The following is an 18942-nucleotide window of genomic DNA, read 5'->3' as shown; positions in this document are numbered from 1 at the left end:
TGGCCTGCAGTCCTGATTCTAAGACTAGGAAAGGAATTACTTAATTAAATGACCCCCTTCCGTCAAAGACCCAGATGGATGTTTTAGGAAGACAGGCTGGCCTGGGATGCGGTCAGTATAGTGGACAGTGTCCCTTTGGGCGGATGCACCAAACTCCAGTGTGACTCTGTTTTCTCATGGAAAGCTGAAACTGGGTGAACAGTTGCCCCACTGCCATGACCTTGGCCATGTCATTTTGCCTTTCTGGGCCTTAATTTGTTCATCCACAAAAATCCTAGGGCTATTTGAAGATGAATTAAAATACGGGGAACATGGTATCCTGCACAGGGTAAGACCAGTACATGCTTCTTGCCATTGTCAGTTTTTCCCCTTCTGTTGGGGCTTGAGATCAAACCCAGGACCTGCTAGAGCTCTGTGCCCAAACTGTGCCCCCACCACTGTTGCCTTCATCCTCTGGTCACATAGTTTAGTTAATCCAAGCGCCTGTTCTGGAGCCAAACAGAGATGCGTTCAACTCCGGCTTTATTCTTGCTGTATCTTTACACTGGAATCTTTATCTCGGCCTCTCTGTGCCTCAGTTCCTTCCCTGTTAAAGGTGTCACAACTGTTTCCTCAGTGAAGAGTACTTGGGGATAAAGAGGCGCTTAGCATTTGGCGAGCTCTGACAGGGCAGGGTACAGCTCTGGCAATACAGAATGGAGAAACAAGAGAGGCGAAGCTGGAAGGTGATGGGGAGGTGGGCAGGGGCGTCCCGCGGCCCGGAACAGTCTGGCCCTGTGCTGGGTGCGGGTGGCAGTCCATGCGATAACCCTGCCCACGCCGGGCCTCTGTCCCTCCGGTGCAGTCTCCGCGCGGAGGAGGGGGCCTGGGAAGGACAAGGCCTGCGGGGGACCCCCACAGGGTGCAAAGCTGGACTGCCCAGGGAGTTGGGCTCTTTCTGCCGCGACCTCCTGCCTCCATCCAGCTAGTGAGAGCGAGGGGCTCAGGCCGTGCCGGTCGCGAGGGAGGATGCTCCGCACTGGGGAGACCTGGGGGAGGGGCCTGGGCCGCCCCGCCGCTCACCTGGGCCCGCAGCCGCCGCTGCTGCCGTCCTTGCTGCTCGCCGCGCCCGACAGCCCTCCCTGCCGGCGTCCGCGGCTCGGCCCGGTCCGGATCCGCTCGGCCCCGCCAGCCGCCGCTCGGCCAGGTCCGCATGCGCCGCCGCCGCCGCCGCCGCCGCGCCTCCCCCCGCTCGCGCCGCCGCGCTCGGCGCGCCCCCGGGACCCCTTTCCGCCCACGGTCCGCCGCCCCCAATGCCCGAGGGCGGGTCCCCGCGCGTCACACGCCGGGCCACGCGGGTGAGGCACCGTCACGCCCTCCCACGAGCTCACAAACGCCCCCCCGACGCGGGACCACTCGCAACGTCACGAACGCGCTCTCCACGTCCACGCACAGTGTCACTCCCTCGTATAGGGTCGCACGGGGTCAACCGACAGGCTGTCATACGCAGTCACACACACGGCGCCCCACACTGGAGCAAGAGTCCCACGGCGCCACACACAACGACACGCTCAAAATGAGGCCACCACCAAGATGCTGTCACACACAACCATGCATGTCACACAGCAGCACACCCCCAGAGAGTCATACAGTCATGCACAGTTTCACAATCGGTGTCAAGCAATTTTACACACTCACTTTTGTCACACCAGTCACACAGGGTGACACTTCCTGCACTGCTACACACATACGGCACAGTCACGGCAAGTCATAAAGAGTATCACAGTCACACACTCAGCTGAGACTAGGGACACGAAGTCTCACACGCTATCACTGTCTAGTAGTCACACACCTTACTATGGCTTGTGTTCCACACTCACGCTGTGTCACATGGGCTGACACACACTGGCATCCACAGTGCCACTATAAAGTCACAGGAGAACAGCATCAGTGCCGGCCACATGTGGGGTCACGCACAGTCGCACTGTAACACAAAGGATAGCATAGAGGTCACCATAGTCGTGCGCTCCCTTGTGGGTACCTAGGGTCACGAGGATCACACAGGTCCCTAGACACGCAGTTACATGGTGTCACACCACACACACGCACACACCCGGTTCTCCTTCACAATCCCATTGCTGTTAGAGGAGCACCTGGGCGGTAGTGAGTACCGGGGTTGGCTAAGAGGCACACCGGGAGCTGGCAAAACCTAAAAGAGCGTGATGGGCGTGGCTTTCAGACCAGACCCGCCCCTCCCCGCCCCGAGTGGCTGGAGAGCGAAGGCGGGGCACTGAGGGACAAGCTCCTGTGACCCCGCCCACTAGAGCCCGTCCTAAATTTGGGATTGGCTCCCAGTAGGTCCGAGACGGAAGTGTTGGGCGATAAGGATTGCAAACAGACGCTTGCCATTCTCGTTCGCCCCATTCTGGTTCTTTTAGGCGGGAGACCTAGGATTTTTCGGCCTGATCAGGGGGCGGGGCGCAGGCGGAACCTTCTGAGCTGCTCCGCCCCATCCCTCTGTCTAGAGAAAGGGGGAGAGCACCACCCAGCAGCCATTGGGTTCCCGCGAGTCCTGTGTCTCGTGCGTCGCAAAACCAGGACCCCACAGCATGGCTGTCAAGAAGATCGCGATCTTCGGCGCCACTGGCAGGACCGGGCTCACCACCCTGGCGCAGGCGGTGCAAGCAGGCATGAGCCGGGGCCGGTGGGGGATATCATGGGGCACACGGGCACAGCATTAGGAAGGGGTTTCATGGGACTAAGGGCCGGGCTGAGGGGCCACTAGTGCCCAGCTCAGGTGTGTGAAGATTTGGGGAGCCAAGCCGGTGACCTCGGGGCACAAATGGGGAAACTACGAGATTCAGTTTTATGCAAGTGCAAGGCATAGGAATTGGCCTGGGTGACTGCAGAGCCACGGTTAGATGTAAACCTAGGGCTCTTATGAAATGCTTTTGGTGTGGCCGTGGTTGTCATTGTGGTGCTGGTGGGGTAGTGGGTTCATTGAGCCAGCATCAGCTTGCTGCCCCGCGGTGCAGCAAGCCACGTGGTTAAATCATAGCAGCCCTCACTTAGAACTGGAAATAACATTGCCTCACTTGATAGAAGAGAAGACAGAGGCCCTAAGCCGGATGTGCTGGTATGTGCCTGTAATATCCCAACACTCTGGAGACTGAGGAGAAGTGTTACTGTGAGTTGGAGACTAGCTTGGGCTACATAGTGAGCTCAGGACCAGTCTGAGCTACATAGCAAGTACCTTGGTCTTGACTCTGTCTCAAAAAAAAAAAGTAAAAGAAAAAAAAGAGAAAGAATGAAACAGACCCAAAGAGTGACTTACACACCTGGTAAGAGGCTGCTGGGATTTGAACCCAATTCACACTCTTAAACATCAAAAATGTCTGGAGGTTCTGGTCTTAGACACGGAATTGGAAACTGAAACATTTAAAGGTAGGCTGTTGTGAGCAGAGAACAAAGAATTACAGGGACGCTGAGTGAAGACCTGGGAACCCTACGTCTGGAAAAGTCCCCAAGGCTGAAAATTCAGACGTATGCCAGAGAGGGCGCAGCATCCCCCAGTGCACCCTGCCCCCTAAATCCACAGTTCACCAGCTCACAGCTGGTTTGGGGTGTGCAGATACGGGGGCCCACCCCTGTTAGCCCTGTGACTGAGATAGTAGCTATCTGTGCACCCCAAAAAAGGGTGGAGGCCACCCCATCCCCCCAGGGCTCTGCTGTCTCAGCCTAGCCTCCCTTGGAGGGACACTTCTTCAATGTCCTCCTCCCCAGGCTCCTCATGAAGGTCTTGATTTATGGTGAAGAAAGGAGACTTGGCCTCCAAAATGAGTAAAACCAGTACACTGATGAGCATTTCCAGGGGAAAAGTGGGGAAAGAAGAGGGAGAAGTTGAGATGTGCTGAGTCACCTTGGCTCTCTGGGCTCATGTGACCGCCTTTGCCCTAGTAGCCAGTGCCACTGGTTTTTGCTGACCCACCCTGCTGGTCACAGCTGGGATAGCACCCACAGAACTTCGGAGCTGGAACCTAGAGGAGGCCTGGCTGGCTCTCCTTGACTCTGGAGGCTGTGCCACCCCTGTCAAACTGGCTTGGCTAGGTAGGGTTTTATTGACCTCAGTGTGATTTTATAGGGTGGGACATAGACCTTGTCTGTTAGTACACAATTGTAATCCCAGCCATTGATCAGAAATTTGAGGCCAGCCCAGATAACTTAATGAGACTATCTCAAAAAAAAAAAAAAAAAAAAAAAAGAAAGAAAGAAAAAGGAGGGCTAGGGAATTTAGCTCAGCAGCATAAGCGCCTGCCTTGCAAGCTGAGGTCGAGAATTCCATCCCTGGTACCAAAAAAAAAAAAAAAAAAAAACCAGCAAGGGTTAGGTATTATATAGCTCTTCAGTCCCTGGTAATACCAAAAAAAAAAAAAAAAATTTTTTTTTTTTTTTTTTTGAGGCAAGATCAGCCTCCTAAGCACTGAGATTACAGGCATGTGCCACCAGGCTCCATTTCAACCGATATGGTGGCAATGTAGGCAGTGCCCACCTTGGTTCCCTGCAAGCCTCCCAGGTGGGGAACAATTCAGGTTTGGCATCACGCCCAAATGAAAGGGGGTCACAGAGGATAGGGACCCTGAGTGTTCCTAATACAGGCGAAAGAAACTCCCAGCATGCAAAGAATCAATTCTAGGAACAATGTATTTATTGGAGAGTTTCAGTCTAAGAGACAGAAGGGGGTCCCCAGTGGCTTGCAAAGGACCCTGCCTTTTTAAGGGCTTTTTAAAATCTCTCCCTTGGGGCCAGGGATTTAGCTCAATGGCATAAGCGCCTGGGTGAGTTCGACCCCTGGTATCAAAAAAGACAAAAATAAAATCCCTCCTCTCTCTCTACCTCTCCACCCCAGGGTGCTGGGATTGAACCTAAAGTCCTGTACTTGTTAGGCAAGTACTCTACCACTAAGCTAGATCCCCAGTTAAGGATTTTTATAGAGATAGGCAGGGAAAAATGAGAAATCACATAGTGGGCATGATGCCGAACAAAACTATGGTCAATAACATTATGAGCATCATTGCTCAGGTAATATTGACTAAATAGGGGTCAAATGGAGAAGTAAGTCACCAAGGAACAGAAAGGGGGGCTTTTCCTGGAAGGGGTGGGTCAGTGGCTCTTCCCGGCTGATACCTATTTATAATATCAATCACTGTTGTTTATTCTTAGGGGAAGTATGTGGGTGCAATCCTTTCATCTTGGGTTTTGAGATCTGGCAGTAGGTGATGTGTCTGGGTCTCCCTCACAGTTGCAAAGTATCTTACCTTTTGCACTGGCTCCTTCGAGGCCCAGCCCTGTCTGTCTGCCTGTACTATTTCTACGTAGCTTAGCTGTCTATAGCATCACAGCCTTCATTTCAGAGGTGAGGAAGCTGAAGTTAAGGTCCCATCCAAGGAGGGGTTGCTTGAAGTTCCGCAGCTGGGAAGTGGCCGGCCCAAGTCAGAATCCAGGTCCGTGGGACAAGAAAGATTAAGTTTTGGAGTCTGCAAAAGGCAGGGAGATGGTGGCGAATACGAACCAGGCAGGCCCTGCCTGGGCTCTGAGGGCTCTTGGTTTACTGCAGGTCTGCAGTAGGAGGCCATGACAGAGAAAGTACACGCAACTGACTGGGCAAGAGTGTCCCAGGCAGAGGGACACCCATGCAAAGGCTGTGGCCTGTTGGAGGAACTGAAAGTAGGGCTGAGGGTGAAGAGGATGGCGGAGCTTGCGGGACCCTACGGGCTGTCATGAGGGGTGCGGGCTTCACTGCAGGGCGCCGGGAGGTCAGGGTGAGCTCTCAGATGGAGCTCTTAGAGTGAAACTGGAAAGCTGTGGCCGCCCTGGGGAACATGGGTTGGAGGAGCAGGCAGGGCCCAGGAACCTAGAGAGACCTAGCAAAGGGACCCAGACGAGACTCAGGGAGGTCTGGGCAGAGGGGGGCGGGGCGGGCTGTGAGCTGATTAAAGGGCATAGCAACAGAAAACAAGATAGTGCTTTTTTCTTTGCTAGGCTCTACCCTACCCTCTGGTTAATTTGTCTTAGTTTTGCCTTTGCTTTGTGTGTGTGGTCCTGGGATTTGAACCCATGGTCTGACCTAAACCCCTAGGCCATTATAAATTTTTCATTTTGAAACAGGGTCTTGCTAAATTGCTAAATTTCTCAGGTTGTGCTGGAATGTGTGATTTTTCTACCTGTTTCCCAGAGTCTGGGTTTATAGGTATGTACCACCATGCCTGGTCACCTTCGTAGTTTTGTTTGTTTTTTGAGACAGGGTCTCACTGTATTACAGGCTGGCCTAGACTCGCTATGCTGCCTAGGCTGACCTCAAACTTGTAGCAATTCTCCTGCCTCAGCCTCTCTAGTACTGGGATTAGAGGCATGCATCATCATACCTAGCTTACTTTTTTTTTTTTTTTTTTGGTATGGGAATTGAACCCACAACCTCACACTTGCAAGGCAGGCACTTATGCCCTGGCCTTTTTTGTGACAGTTTTTTGTTTGCTTGTTTGGTTGGTTGGTTGGTTTGAGACAATGTCTCAATGTGTAGTTGAGGCTGGTTATGAACCCACTTTATAGCCCAGACCGTCCTCAAATTTGAAACAATCCTCCTGCTTCAGCCTCCCAAGTGTTGAGATTACAGATGTGAGCCACCACACCCGCCAGGTTCATGTGTTTTGCACCATGCGACACAATGTTACTTTCTTACCAGTGCTGCTGTGTTATGTGGATAAACCACATTTTACTTACCCATTAAGTAGCTGATGGATGTTAGCTTGAATTGCATTACTGTAAACATTCATGTGCAAATGGTTGTGTGAAAATAGGCTTTCGTTCCTCTGGGGCCCATATCTAATAGCGGAATTGCTGTGTCATATGCTTTGCTACATTTATCTTTTGAAGAGCTGTTAGACATTTGCAAAGCAGCTGCATCATTCCACGTTGCCATCAGCAGTGTGTGAGGGTCCCAGTCTCATCACAGGCATGCCAGCACTTTCCTCTCTTTCTCTCTCTTTCTTTTTCTCTCTCTCTCTTATCGGGGATCCATTTAACTCACGACCTCACACTTGCCAGGCAGGTACTGTGCCACTGAGCTATCTCCCCGGCCCCTCATCTGTCTACTTTCTGGGGTGGTCATCCTGGGAGGCGTGAAGTGGTGCCCAGGGAAATGTGAACCCAAACCTGATAGCGAATGGTATTGCATGTCTTTTCAATCACTCGTCCATTTATATACTTTATCTGGAAGAGTGTGCAGATGTTTTGCCCACTTTCAATCAGCCACTTTTTATTATTGTATTATAGGAATTTTTCTTACATTCTAGATACAAGTCCTGTATCAGACACAGTTTGCACAATTTCTCTCCCATTTGATGGCTTCTTTGTTAGTTTTCTTGCTCTTCTAGGGCTGAGGCTGGACCCTGGATCTTGTACATGGTATAGAAGTGCACTACACACTGAGTTCCAACCCCCCCACACCCTTTTAAAATTTTATTTTGAGGCTTATCTCGCAAACTTGCCCCATAGACCTCAAATTAGTGATCCTTCTGATTTACCCTCCAGAATGAATGTGATTATAGCCTTGCGCCACCAAAATCTTCTGGGTCTTCTTTTGGAGAAAGAACCCAGGCTTGCCTTGAACTCATGATTATCCTCCTCCCTCATGCTAAGATTACTGGTGTGTGCTGCCATACCCAGCATATACTATAGGTTTTGGGGAGTTTTTGTTGTTGTTGTTTTTTAGACAGAGTTGTAGTGTAGTCTAGATTGGCCTTGAACTCATCATGTGATCCAGGCTGGCTAGAACTTGCTGTGATCCTCTTGCTTCAGCCTCCTGAGTGCCAGGATATAGGCATGCACCACCAGGCCTGGCTTATCATGTATATTTTTACCCTTTTTTTCTTCCATAATCCCAGCTCCTTAGGAGGCCAAGGTGGGAGAATTGCAAATTGGCGTCCCTCCTGGCAATTTAATGAGAACCCAGCTCAAAATAAATAAAGAACTGCTGCCGGAACTCAGTGGTAGACAGCCCCTGGGTTTGATCCCCAGCACTGCAAAAACATTTAATTTAATTTTAAAAAGAAAACAGAAAAACAGTGTAGTTGACTTGCACCACAGAAGTTCCTTCTGGCTGCTTCTGCATCCTTTGGACCTGGGCCCTCGCCACCCCCAGCTGCTTCTCCATTTCTTGAGGGGCTCTCAGCACTTTTCAGGACACGCTTCAGAGACCACTGGTGTGCACCATCATACCCAGCATAATTAGTACTCTTATAAAAAGAGGAAAAGAAGCACCACCTAAAATCCCAGTCCTCTGAGACACTAAGGCAGCCGGATCAAAAATTTAAGGCCCACCTGGACAATTTAGAGATTTAGAGAGACCCTGTCTCAAAACAAATAAAAGGGCTGGGTTTGTGCTCTGAACTCCTTTGGTTTAATCCCCAGTCCTATAAAATAAAACCGAACCAAAAATATCTGAATCTCATCTTTGGTTCCCACCCTAGGGACTTTATCTAAATCTAGTTACCACAGGCCCTGATGGCCCATGCCTTTAATCCCAGCACCTGGGAAGCTGAAGCAGGAGGATCTCAGAGAATTCAAGGCCACCCTGAGATATGTAGAGATTTGTCTCAAAAAAATAAATAAATAAATAAATAAAATCTAGTTACCTCCACAAAGCTCTAAGTTTTTACCATGTGAACTGAGAAGTCATACTCAGTTCAGAACAGAGACCACAAAATCTAGAGTATTGTTTTACAGTGCTGAAGCTCAAACCTTGGGCATGTTGGGCTACCACTACACTACATCCTCAGCTCCTAATCATTTTATTTTGGAAGTACCATATAAGCCAGGTGCAGTGGCTCACACCTGTGATCCCAGCACTCAGAAGGCTGAGGCTGGTGAATTTTGATTTCAAGCTGAGCCTGAACTACACAATTTCTCTGTCTCAAAGAAACAAAAAAACCCAGCAGCACAAGTACCTGCCTGACAAGTGCAAGGTTGTGAGTTGGATCCCTGGTACCAATAATAATAATAATAACTAGTGATTTGTGTATATGTGTTTATTTTTGTGGTACTGAGAAGTGAGCTTAGAGCCTTCACATTGAACTCCATTCAATCTTTTTTATTTTTTATTTTGAGACAAGCTCTCTCTAAACTGATAAATTGCCCCAGCTGGATTTATACATGCAATCCTGATTACAGGCGATCAGCCTGTGCCTGGCCAGATGGGAGCTGTACAGTGTATGTTGGGTTGGGAGATAGTTACCCAAAATTCTTGGTAGACACATACTTTTATGACCGCCAAGGAAGGACTGGGCTTCCGGGAACATTTGTAGCAGGGCCTGGGATCAGTCCAGCTCCTGCCAATCTCTGGGCAGCTGAGTCTTTTGAAGCATGGATGGGAACCCCATCCAGAGCAGTGACAGTTAAGGCACTGATCCTTTTATTGCTGGAAGCAGGGACTGTGTTACACGGGGAGGCCCAGGAGGCTTCCTTGGAAATTATAGAGCTTGTTTTTTTGAGACAGAGTCTCACTGTGTTGTTCAAAATGGCCTTGAACTCACTATGTAGCCCAGGTTGGCCTCAAACTGCTGGTGGTCCTCCTGCCTCAGCCTCCCAAGGACTGGGATCACAGGCGTGTGCTGCCACACCCAGCTGTGTGTGGCCTTATTTTAACAAGTAGCTGGCTGTATAACTCAATTTGCCAGAAATGTTTGAAGATGATCTACCTGGGACAGGAGACCTAGAGGATGGGTTTGGGGGCTCATGGTGTTCTGGGGACCTAAGAGTGATAACCTGCAGGTCTGTCTGCTGACCCTACTCTCTTTTCTTTGCTCACAGGTTATGAAGTGACAGTGCTGGTGCGGGACCCCTCCAGGCTGCCGCCAGAGGGGCCCCAGCCAGCCCACGTGATAGTGGGGGATGTCCGGCAAGCAGCCGATGTGGACAAGACTGTGGCTGGGCAGGACGCTGTCATTGTGCTGCTGGGCACCGGCAATGACCTCAGTACTGGGCCCCTCCCAATGTCTCGCCCCTATCACCACGCCCACCCCCATCCCACCCCTGCCACCCTCACCCCCACCTCTACCTCCACCTCCACCAGTGACAGCTGCTCTCTGTCCCCTCAAAGGTCCCACTACCGTGATGTCCGAGGGCGCCCGGAACATTGTTGCAGCCATGAAGGCTCATGGAGTGGACAAGGTCGTGGCCTGCACCTCGGGTGGGTGGCAGGGTCATGGAGATGGATCCCGCCTGAGCTGGGGGCAGGGGTAGGACAGGTAGCCCAAGGACCTCTGAAAGGTGACATTGAACCATTCCAAGTCATCATGCATTCATTCAGCACCAACCATGTGCCTTAAGCTTGCTGGTTGGTGCTGAGGACATAGTGGTGACCAATATGGCCTTAGGCTCTGCAGTCCCAGCATTCATAGATGGTGCTCATGCTGACGCCAAGCTAACAGGGTGGTGTAGAGGAGACACAGGCAGGATGCCAGGCCCAGCACAGGCCTCACAAGGAAGTGGTGGCACTCAGGCACATGCCGTCACTCTGCCACCTGGAGCTCCCCATTATGGAGAGATGGACAAATAGTTGTCCTGTGGGGCTGGATTGTAGCTCAGTGGCAGAGCCTGCACAGGTGAGGCTCTGGTTTCCATGCCTGTGCTGCCAAGCAAGCAGAGCAGCAGTACCCAGTAATTCAGAAAGAAGGCTCCAAAGAGCATACCATGGGCAGTTCACACTCAAGGGTTTATTGAGCACTGGATGCTCCATACTGTCTGCTTCCTTTTGGGATGAAAGTCACTTAAACCTCACAATGCTCTGTTGAATACTTGGGCTGCATATATCAGGTGCTCAGAAGATGTTAGCTATTGTTACTCTTATTTTTGATTTTTTTTTACTTGGGAGGGGACAGTGCTTGTTTTCTGTTTTTTTATTTTTGGGTGTTTTGTTGTTGTTTATTTGTATTTATTTATTTTTTGAGACAGAGTCTCACTATGTAGTTTGGGTTGACCTTGAACTTACTATGTAGTCCAGCCTGGCCTAGAGGTTGCGGTGATCCTCCTGCTTCTGCCTCCCTAGTGCTGGGATTACTGGTGTGCACCACCACACCTTGCATAACCCTTGTCTCTTGGGGTAGCTCAGGGAGTGGGGCCCACTCTGCCGTGCCACGTGTAGCAGGCTGTCCGCAGGGCCCCCGCTCCTCCCCTCCGTGTTTGCCCACAGGCTGCTCCTTGGGACAGGAGGTGGCGTGAGGAGCCTGTGTGGCAGAAATAATGGTTCTCTGGGCCACAGATAACCCGTAACAGCACAGACCTGGAAGCAAGAGCTAACTGGAGAGTAGGGACACAAAATCGTCTGGTGCTTTTTTTTCCCCTACAAGCTTTGAAATGGAAAAGTAATCCCAAACCTGACATTTTTGTATGTATTATAATTGGTTTATCTGTATCCCCATCTGTGAATATTTCTTGGTTTTGTTTTTCTCTTTCTAAACTATTTGATGTGGAGTTATAGACCTCTTCGGTCACTCATAAGAAAGGGACTTTTTCTTCTAGAACACAATACTGTTGTCACAGCCAAAAAAAGAGAACACTTTCAATCCCGAGTTGTTAAGTGTCAGAGATTCACTCTATGTACAACTTTCAAGGTAAAAGATCAGAAAGATCTCTTTCCTCTGAGAAGCTGAGAGTTTGTTCATTAGTGTAGAGCTGTTTTTTGTGTTTTCTAAACTATGGACTGAAACCAGGGCCTTTCTACTGACCTATGTCCACAGCTGCATCCAGAATTTTCTGTTTTGAGATGGTCTCAGTAAATCACTAAGGCCAGGGATACGGCTCAGTGGCACAGCGTCTGCCTGGCAAGCGGTGAAGTCGTGAGTTCAATTCCTGGTACCAAATAAAAAGTCACTAAGTTACCCAGGCTGGACTCAAATTTGTGATCCTCCTGCTTCAGCCTTTCAGTGTGCTGCTTTCAGCCAACCTGTCTGGCTAGGATTGCTTTTTGTTTGTTTTTGTCTTTTTGAGACAGGGTCTCTATGCAGTTCAGGCTGGCCTTGAGCTCACTTTGTAGCCTAAGCTGGTCTCAAACGCAATGATCCTCTTGCCTCAGCCTCCTGAGTGCTAGGATTACAGGCATGAGCCACCACAGCCCAGCACTAGGATTGTTTTTTAAAGCAAGTATCTAAAGTGGTTAGAAAGAAACCTAAGATAAGTGACAGACTGGATTTGCAATTGTCACTTGGAGGCTAGAGGCCTGTTGGTTTGGGCTGAGGAGAAGAAAGGGGAGTGCCCCCTCTCCCCGGGCTCTTGCTATGTGGCCTTAGGCTCCCACTTGAGACTGGGAGCCTGTTTTCTCCCAGAGGCAGGTAAAGTAAAGAGGAAAGCTTGGGGGCAGTGGTGATCAGTGACACAAATATAGTGACATTTTTTTGGCACTAGAATCAGAAATCAGGGCCTTAGGCATGGTAAAGGCAGTCTACCACAGCCACATGCCAGTCCCAGTTTATTTATTTATTTATTTTTGGTGCCCGGGATCAAACTCAGGACCTCAGGCTTGTCAGGCAGGTGCTTTATGCTGCTGAGCTAAATCCCCAGCCCCAATTTATGTCATCCCAGTTTACACCTGGGATGGAACCAAAACAGAGCCCCAACTCTTATCCATCTCACCAAACCGTTCCTAAAACGTTTGGCATAGTTGAGGCATGGTAAATGTTCTGTAACTAGGGGCTGGGGATTTAGCTCAGTGGCATAAGCACCTGTCTTGCAAGCCCGTGGCCGTGAGTTTGATCCCTGGTACCGAAAGAAAAAGGCCAAAAAAAAAAAAAAGACAATAATGTTCTGTAACTGTGAGCTGGTGATACAGTTAGCTAGGGCTAAGTAATACCTTCAAAAAATACTTGGGCACACTTGTACACAGCTCCAATCCCAGCATTTCGGGCCTGGGGCAGGAGGATCACAAGTTCCAGTCACACATGGACAATGTAGTAAATTAATGAGAATTTGTCTAAAACAAAAAATAGAAAAGGTTGGGGTTGTAGCTCAGTGTAAAGGCTTTGGGTTCAATCACCTGCGAGAGAGAGAGAGAGAGAGAGAGGCAGATAGACAAACAGGCAGAGGGACAGAAAGAAGAAGGAGGAGGAGGAAAGGTGGGTGGGAGGGGCTGGGGATTTAGCTCAGCGGCATAAGTTCGATCCCCCGTACCGATAAAAATGAACCGAAGAAACAAGAAAAAGAAAAAAAAAAGGTGAGTGGGTGGGAGGAGGAGAAAGGAAGTCACTGTGATCTGCTGACTGCTTTCAGTGGGGAAGTGAGAGCTGTGGTCGAGGTCACCCTGTTTCCAGAAGGCCATGATGAACCACTGCAGAACTTCATCCTGGCATCAAAATAACACAGCCCAGATTGACCCTGCCCTGTGTCCCCCCTCCAGCCTTCCTGCTCTGGGACCCAGCCAAGGTGCCCCCACGTCTGCAGGACGTAACCGATGACCACATCCGGATGCACAAGGTGCTGCAGGAGTCTGGCCTGAAGTACGTGGCCGTGATGCCACCACACATAGGTGAGTGGCAGGGAGCCAGCCATGCTGTACCCCCAGGTTGTCCCTTCTGACCCCTGCAGAGATCTATGGAGCCTTCCTTGGTCACCCTGAAACTGCAAACACTGCACATGGGGGAGTCCCCAGTTCATATCTGAATACAAACTCCAAAAAACAAAACAACTGACAAACACTTTTTGTTTGTTTATGTGTTTTTATTTTTTGAGATAGGATCTGGTGTGTAGTTCAGGCTGCTTCTGAGCTCACTTTGTAGTCCAGGCTGGTCACGAATTTGCAGCAATCCTTCTGCCTCAGCCTCCCTAGTGCTGGGATTACAGGCTTGTACCACCACACCCAATTCAACACACTCCTGCTTTTTTTTTTTTGGAGACAAGATCTTGATAAGAAGTCCAGGCTGGTCTTGAACTCTCTGTGAACCTCTAGCCTCAGCCTCCCAAGTGCTGGATTATAGGTGTGCTCCACCATGCCTGGTTTTTTTTCTCCCTTTTTCTTTGTTTTTTGATATCAAGAATGGAACTCAGGACCTTGTGCTTGTCAGGCAGGCACTGTGCCACTAAGCTACATCCCAGCTCCTTCCTCTCTCTCTCTCTCTCTCTCTCTCTCTCTCTCTCCTCTCTCTTTCTCTCTCTCTCTCTCTCTCTCTCTCTCTCTCTCTCTCTCTCTGGGTTTGCCTCTTGATCTTGGTTTGCAGTGAATACTCAGAGATCATGCCCAAAAATTAGTTCAACACAGAATAGTATTTACAAGATTTTTTTCTTCCTGGTTTTTAATTTATTTGTTTTGAGACAAGGTTTCACTATGTAGGCCAGGCTCATGCTGATTCTGCTGCCTCAGCTTGCTGAGACTGCAGGCCTGTGACAGTATGCCCAGGTTCTTCAGGGTCCTCCTTGCTTTTTAGGTTTTTTTGTTTTGGTTTTTTTGGTCTATTGTTTTTTGAGACAGGATTTCACTATGTAGTTAGGGGTAGCCTTGAGCTCACTTTGTAGCCCAGGAACGTCTGGAATTTGCAAGGATCTTCCTGCCTCAGCCTCCCAAATGCTAGGATTACAGATGTGTGCCACAATGCCTAGCTCGCCCTGTAGGTTTTGGTTTTGGTTTTGGTTTTGTGTATGAGAAAATTTTCAAGCCTCCAAGTAAGTGGAAGGCAGTAAAAGATGACTGCTGTACTCTCTTTTTCGTTTTTATCAGTACCGGGGATCGAACTCACGTCTACCTGCTTGCAAGGCAGGTGCTTATGCCGCTGAGCTAAATCCCCAGCCCGACTGCTGTACTCTCAAACCCTGCCTAGGTTCACCGGTCACTATTTTGCCCTCTTTTCCCTTCTCCTTTCAATAGATAGATATGTAAGCATTTATATACCATATATATGCATATTTCTGAAATACTTATGGAATATGTGTGCATGTATATCTCTTTCTGAACCTGGTAGGAGTAGGCTCCTGGCACAGTTCTCTCCTGAATTCCCCAGCAGCCATCTCCCCAGAAGAACACTTGAGAAGGAGCCATTACCACACCTCAGGCAGGCAGCATTATCTTTCTCTTCCTTTCCATATCCAGATGTTTCCAGTTGTCAGAAACTATCTCTTGACCTACTCTTTCACCCCAAATCAAGGTCTAGTTGGGAAGCATGCATTGCATTTAGTTGTCAGGCTTCACGTATAATCTCAATGGATTCTCTTGTCTTTTGTTTGTTTCTCATGACATTAACCAAGGCAAATGTCTTTTTATTTCCTTTGAAATGAGATCTTGCTGTGTTGCCCAAGCTGTTTTCAAACTCCTGAACTCACATGGCAGGGGGCAGAGAGGGGGGATTTGATAGTGTCTCACCTTGAGCTCACTTTGTAGTCCAGGTTGGTCTCGAACTTGCAATGATCCTCCTGCCTCGGCCTGCCAAGTGCGGTGATTACAGATGTTCATCACCATACCTGGCCTGAGATACTATTTTTAATGGTCACAGTGCAGCCACCAGTGGCCCTCTCAATAGCCAGGTTATGCCAGCTTACTGTCCCTACTAAGACCCAGTCAGGGCTGGGATGTAGTTTAGCATTAAAGTGTTTATTTAGTGTACTTAAGGCCCTGGGTTCCATGCTCAGAGCTGCAAAGAACAAATGAATAAAAGGAAAAGTAGAAAAAGAGGAGAGAGTGAGAAAAAAGGAGGGGGGAGAAAAAAAAAAGAAAGAAACAGACTTACTGATATCCCTCACATCAGGATGTACCAACTCCTTCTTCATAAGATCAAAGGAATATCTCTCTTCACTGTCTGGAAAATGAAGACCCATATTTGGGAACTACCCTTTCATTCCCCTTAGAGGGATTCAGAAGGAGGGACCCATAATAAATCAAGCTCTTGCCACTGGATGATTTGCAGCCCTAGCATGTGACCAATGGGCTCAGTTTACATGTCCATCAAACGGGATTCATCTAGGTCCCAGGCTAACCCCTGCTTTATCTTGCACCTTCTGACACATGGACTATTTTGCTTTCTCAGAAGTCGCCTTTTCTTCCTGAGTATCTGTCTTCTGAGACTAGGGATTCTTGACTGTTTTGTCCCTTACTGGTGCTGATGAGAGGTCATAGTAGGTGATCATTTCACTTTGCACAGGTGAGAAAAACAACCTAGAAGAGGAAGCTGTGTTTGGGCTCACAGCTTCAGAGGCTGCAGTCCACGGTCACCTGGCTTCGTTGCTTCTAGGCCTTGTGGCAGGGCAGAAGGGTGTGGTGGGCAGAGTTGCTAGAAACAGAGTGAGATGTCCAGAGAGAGGAAAGGGCCAGGGATGAGATATAATCCCAGATTCACTGCCCAGGGTCCACTCCCTTCCACTGTCTCCATCTCCATCACCTCCCAATAAGCCCATCTAGTTATCACCCCTCCAGTGGACTCATCCACTAGGTTAGCACCCTCATGACTGAACCCTTCAAAAAGCCCATTTGCTGGCAACCATGGCTTCAATAATGAGCTTTTGGAGTCATTTTATTAACTTATTTTTGGCCATACTGGGGATGGAACTCGGGGCCTTTGTGCTAAACTACATTACCAGCCCATTTTTAAACTTTTATTTGACATAGGATCTCCATAGATCCTGAATTTGAATATGCAATCCTCCTGCCTCAGCCTCCCAGAGTGCTAGAATTCCAGGCTTTTGCCCCACATCCATGACAAAGTTGGCCTAGGAGGCTGAGGTAAGAGGATTTCAAATTTGCGCCCAGCCTGAGCTACATAGTGAATTCCAGACCAGCCTGAACTACGTAGTGAGACATGTCTGAAAAAAATAAAAATAAAAAAGAGGCTAAGGGACATAGATTAGTGTGCAGGCCCTGGATTCAATCATCACTACCATAAAAAAAAATCAGTGAATAAAAATTTAAAAGGGCTGGGGATATAGCTCAGTATAAAAGTCTTACATTTAGTTTCCAGTTCTGGGCTTTGGGGGAGTGGGTAGGGAATGGTTAGTACTATTACTATAGCAACACCAATGAGGATTTGTGGAACAAGTGATGCAAAGGGTATGGTAAACACTGGTCCATGGGCATCCCCTTGCTGGCTGCTATGTCCCTTGCTGAGTACCTGAGCTCATGTGTTGGGGGATGAGAAAAGACATTGTTTCACCTGTCCCCTCTGTCTTTACCTCCCAGGGGATCAGCCGCTGACTGGGGCCTACACAGTGACCCTGGATGGACGAGGGCCCTCAAGGGTCATCTCCAAACATGACCTGGGCCACTTCATGCTGCGCTGCCTGACCACTGATGAGTACAATGGGCACAACACCTATCCCTCCCACCAGTATGACTAGGCCCCCGGCCTTGGCTGGAAGAATGGCATTCTGGGAAAGGAGGGGCAGAGAAGGGAGCAATAAATCGTGAGCTATGGGCTTCAGGGTTGTTTTCCAGACCGTCTGACTGTGTGACTCTTCACCTCTGCCTCTGAGGATTTCAGTGGCTGTGTATGATTTTCTGGGTACTCTGTTCAGTGACAGTTTAGGGTCCCTCTTTGTGCCCAGTCTTGTGCTGCGAGTCCAGTGTCAGTCAGCTTCTCCCTGCCATGAACAAAATACCAAAGAAAAACAATTTAGAGGAGTAACAGTTTATTCTGGTCCATGATTTCAGAAGATTCAGTCAGTGTCACTTGGCTCCATTGCTTCTAGGTTGGTGGCACAGCAGAAACAAGGCAGAGGAAAGCTCCCCTCATGGCAGCTGTGAAGAGACGAGGGAGACAGATTAGATTTAGCTCCCATGGTCACACCCATGATCCATTCCTTTTAATTAGGCCTTACCTCCCATAAGGCTGTCAAATCCTGATCGAATCAATGGCTTAATCTACTTAAGTCAGAGCCCTTCATGATCCAATTGCTTCTTGCAAAAGTCTATTAGCTAGCAGCTGAGCACTTAGCACTTGAGTTTGGGGCACATTTCGAATCCAAACCATAATACCATAGGAACCCAGCTTTCCCTGTTTCCCTGGATCTCACAGTTGAGTGGCAGAGGCACCCCGAGAGTAATAATACAAAATGGTCAGAGGTGTGAAGTGTGGAGCAAGTAGGGCTGTGGGAGCCCAGAGCAGGTACCTGACCCAGCCAGAGGAGTCTACAGGCTCTGTAGAAAAAGGGTGCATGTTCAACCTGAAACCTGGCTTATTAAGGATGAGCCAAGAGGGGCTGGGGATTTAGCTTAGCAGCATAAGCGTCTACCTGGCAAGTGTGAGGTCATGAGTTCAATCCCTGGTACCACCAAAAAAAAAAAAAAAAAGAGTGAAAAAAAGAGAATGAGCTATGAGAAGGTTCCTGGCAGAAGAAACAACATGGGCAAAGTCCAGGAAGTTGGAAAGCACATAGCTAGGTGTGTGTGTGTGTGTGTGTGTGTGTGTGTGTGTGTGTGCCCGCATGGTACTTTGTTTTTGGTATACTGGGTATTGAGTCTAGGTCTTTCACACTGAGCTATTTCCTCGATCCATTTTTTATTCTAAAGTAAGATATTGGTAAGTTTCCCAGGTTGGGCTCATATTTGCTATCCTCCTACCTCAGCCTCCCAGAGTGTTTGGATTACAAATGTGTACAACCATGTCCAGCATTTTATTGTTGTTGTTTTGAGACAAGGTCTCACTACATTTCAGTCCAGGCCGGTCTGAAACTCAATTCTCCTTCCTCAGGTGCTGAGATTATAGAATCTGTGCCACTGCACCCAGCTCGGGTTAGTGTTTTATAAAGCTTCCCTCGATGATGGGTAAGGGGGATCAGAGGGAGACAAGAGTGGAAGCTAGGGAAGCCAGACCAAGGGAGGGACCTTGGGGAGCACAGGAGGACAGAAGCAACCAGGAAGAAGCCCAGAATGAAACTTCCTGAAGCCTTCTCCATCCCTGGCTGAGGTATAGCTCAGTGGTAGAGTGCTTTCTTGCCTAG

At 49.1% G+C, this 18942-nt stretch overlaps 2 protein-coding genes across 3 annotated transcripts in view; one reads left to right on the top strand and one right to left on the bottom strand.

Moving 5' to 3' along the window:
• Sptbn4 (spectrin beta, non-erythrocytic 4) overlaps window positions 1–1200 on the bottom strand; it is a 74541-nt gene extending 73341 nt beyond the window's left edge. For both annotated transcript variants that reach the window (XM_063252770.1, XM_063252771.1), the window contains exon 1: window positions 1063–1200. The gene's annotated coding sequence lies outside the window, so the exon portion shown is untranslated. The remainder of the gene's footprint in view (window positions 1–1062) is intronic.
• A 1171-nt stretch (window positions 1201–2371) lies between these two features.
• Blvrb (biliverdin reductase B) lies at window positions 2372–17436 on the top strand. Its single transcript, XM_003462002.5, has 5 exons — window positions 2372–2667; window positions 9844–10008; window positions 10133–10222; window positions 13424–13552; window positions 17183–17436. Exons 1-5 carry the CDS (start codon window positions 2589–2591, stop codon window positions 17338–17340), a joined length of 621 nt encoding a protein of 206 aa, XP_003462050.1. The 5' UTR covers window positions 2372–2588; the 3' UTR covers window positions 17341–17436.
• The last annotated feature ends 1506 nt before the right edge of the window (window positions 17437–18942 follow it).

The sequence above is a fragment of the Cavia porcellus genome, unplaced genomic scaffold (assembly GCF_034190915.1).
Source record: "Cavia porcellus strain 051 isolate PalLab524CR breed Dunkin Hartley unplaced genomic scaffold, mCavPor4.1 scaffold_7, whole genome shotgun sequence".
Taxonomy (NCBI): domain Eukaryota; kingdom Metazoa; phylum Chordata; class Mammalia; order Rodentia; family Caviidae; genus Cavia; species Cavia porcellus.
Note: the sequence above shows the minus strand (reverse complement) of the source record. Positions and strands in the feature narration are given on the sequence as shown.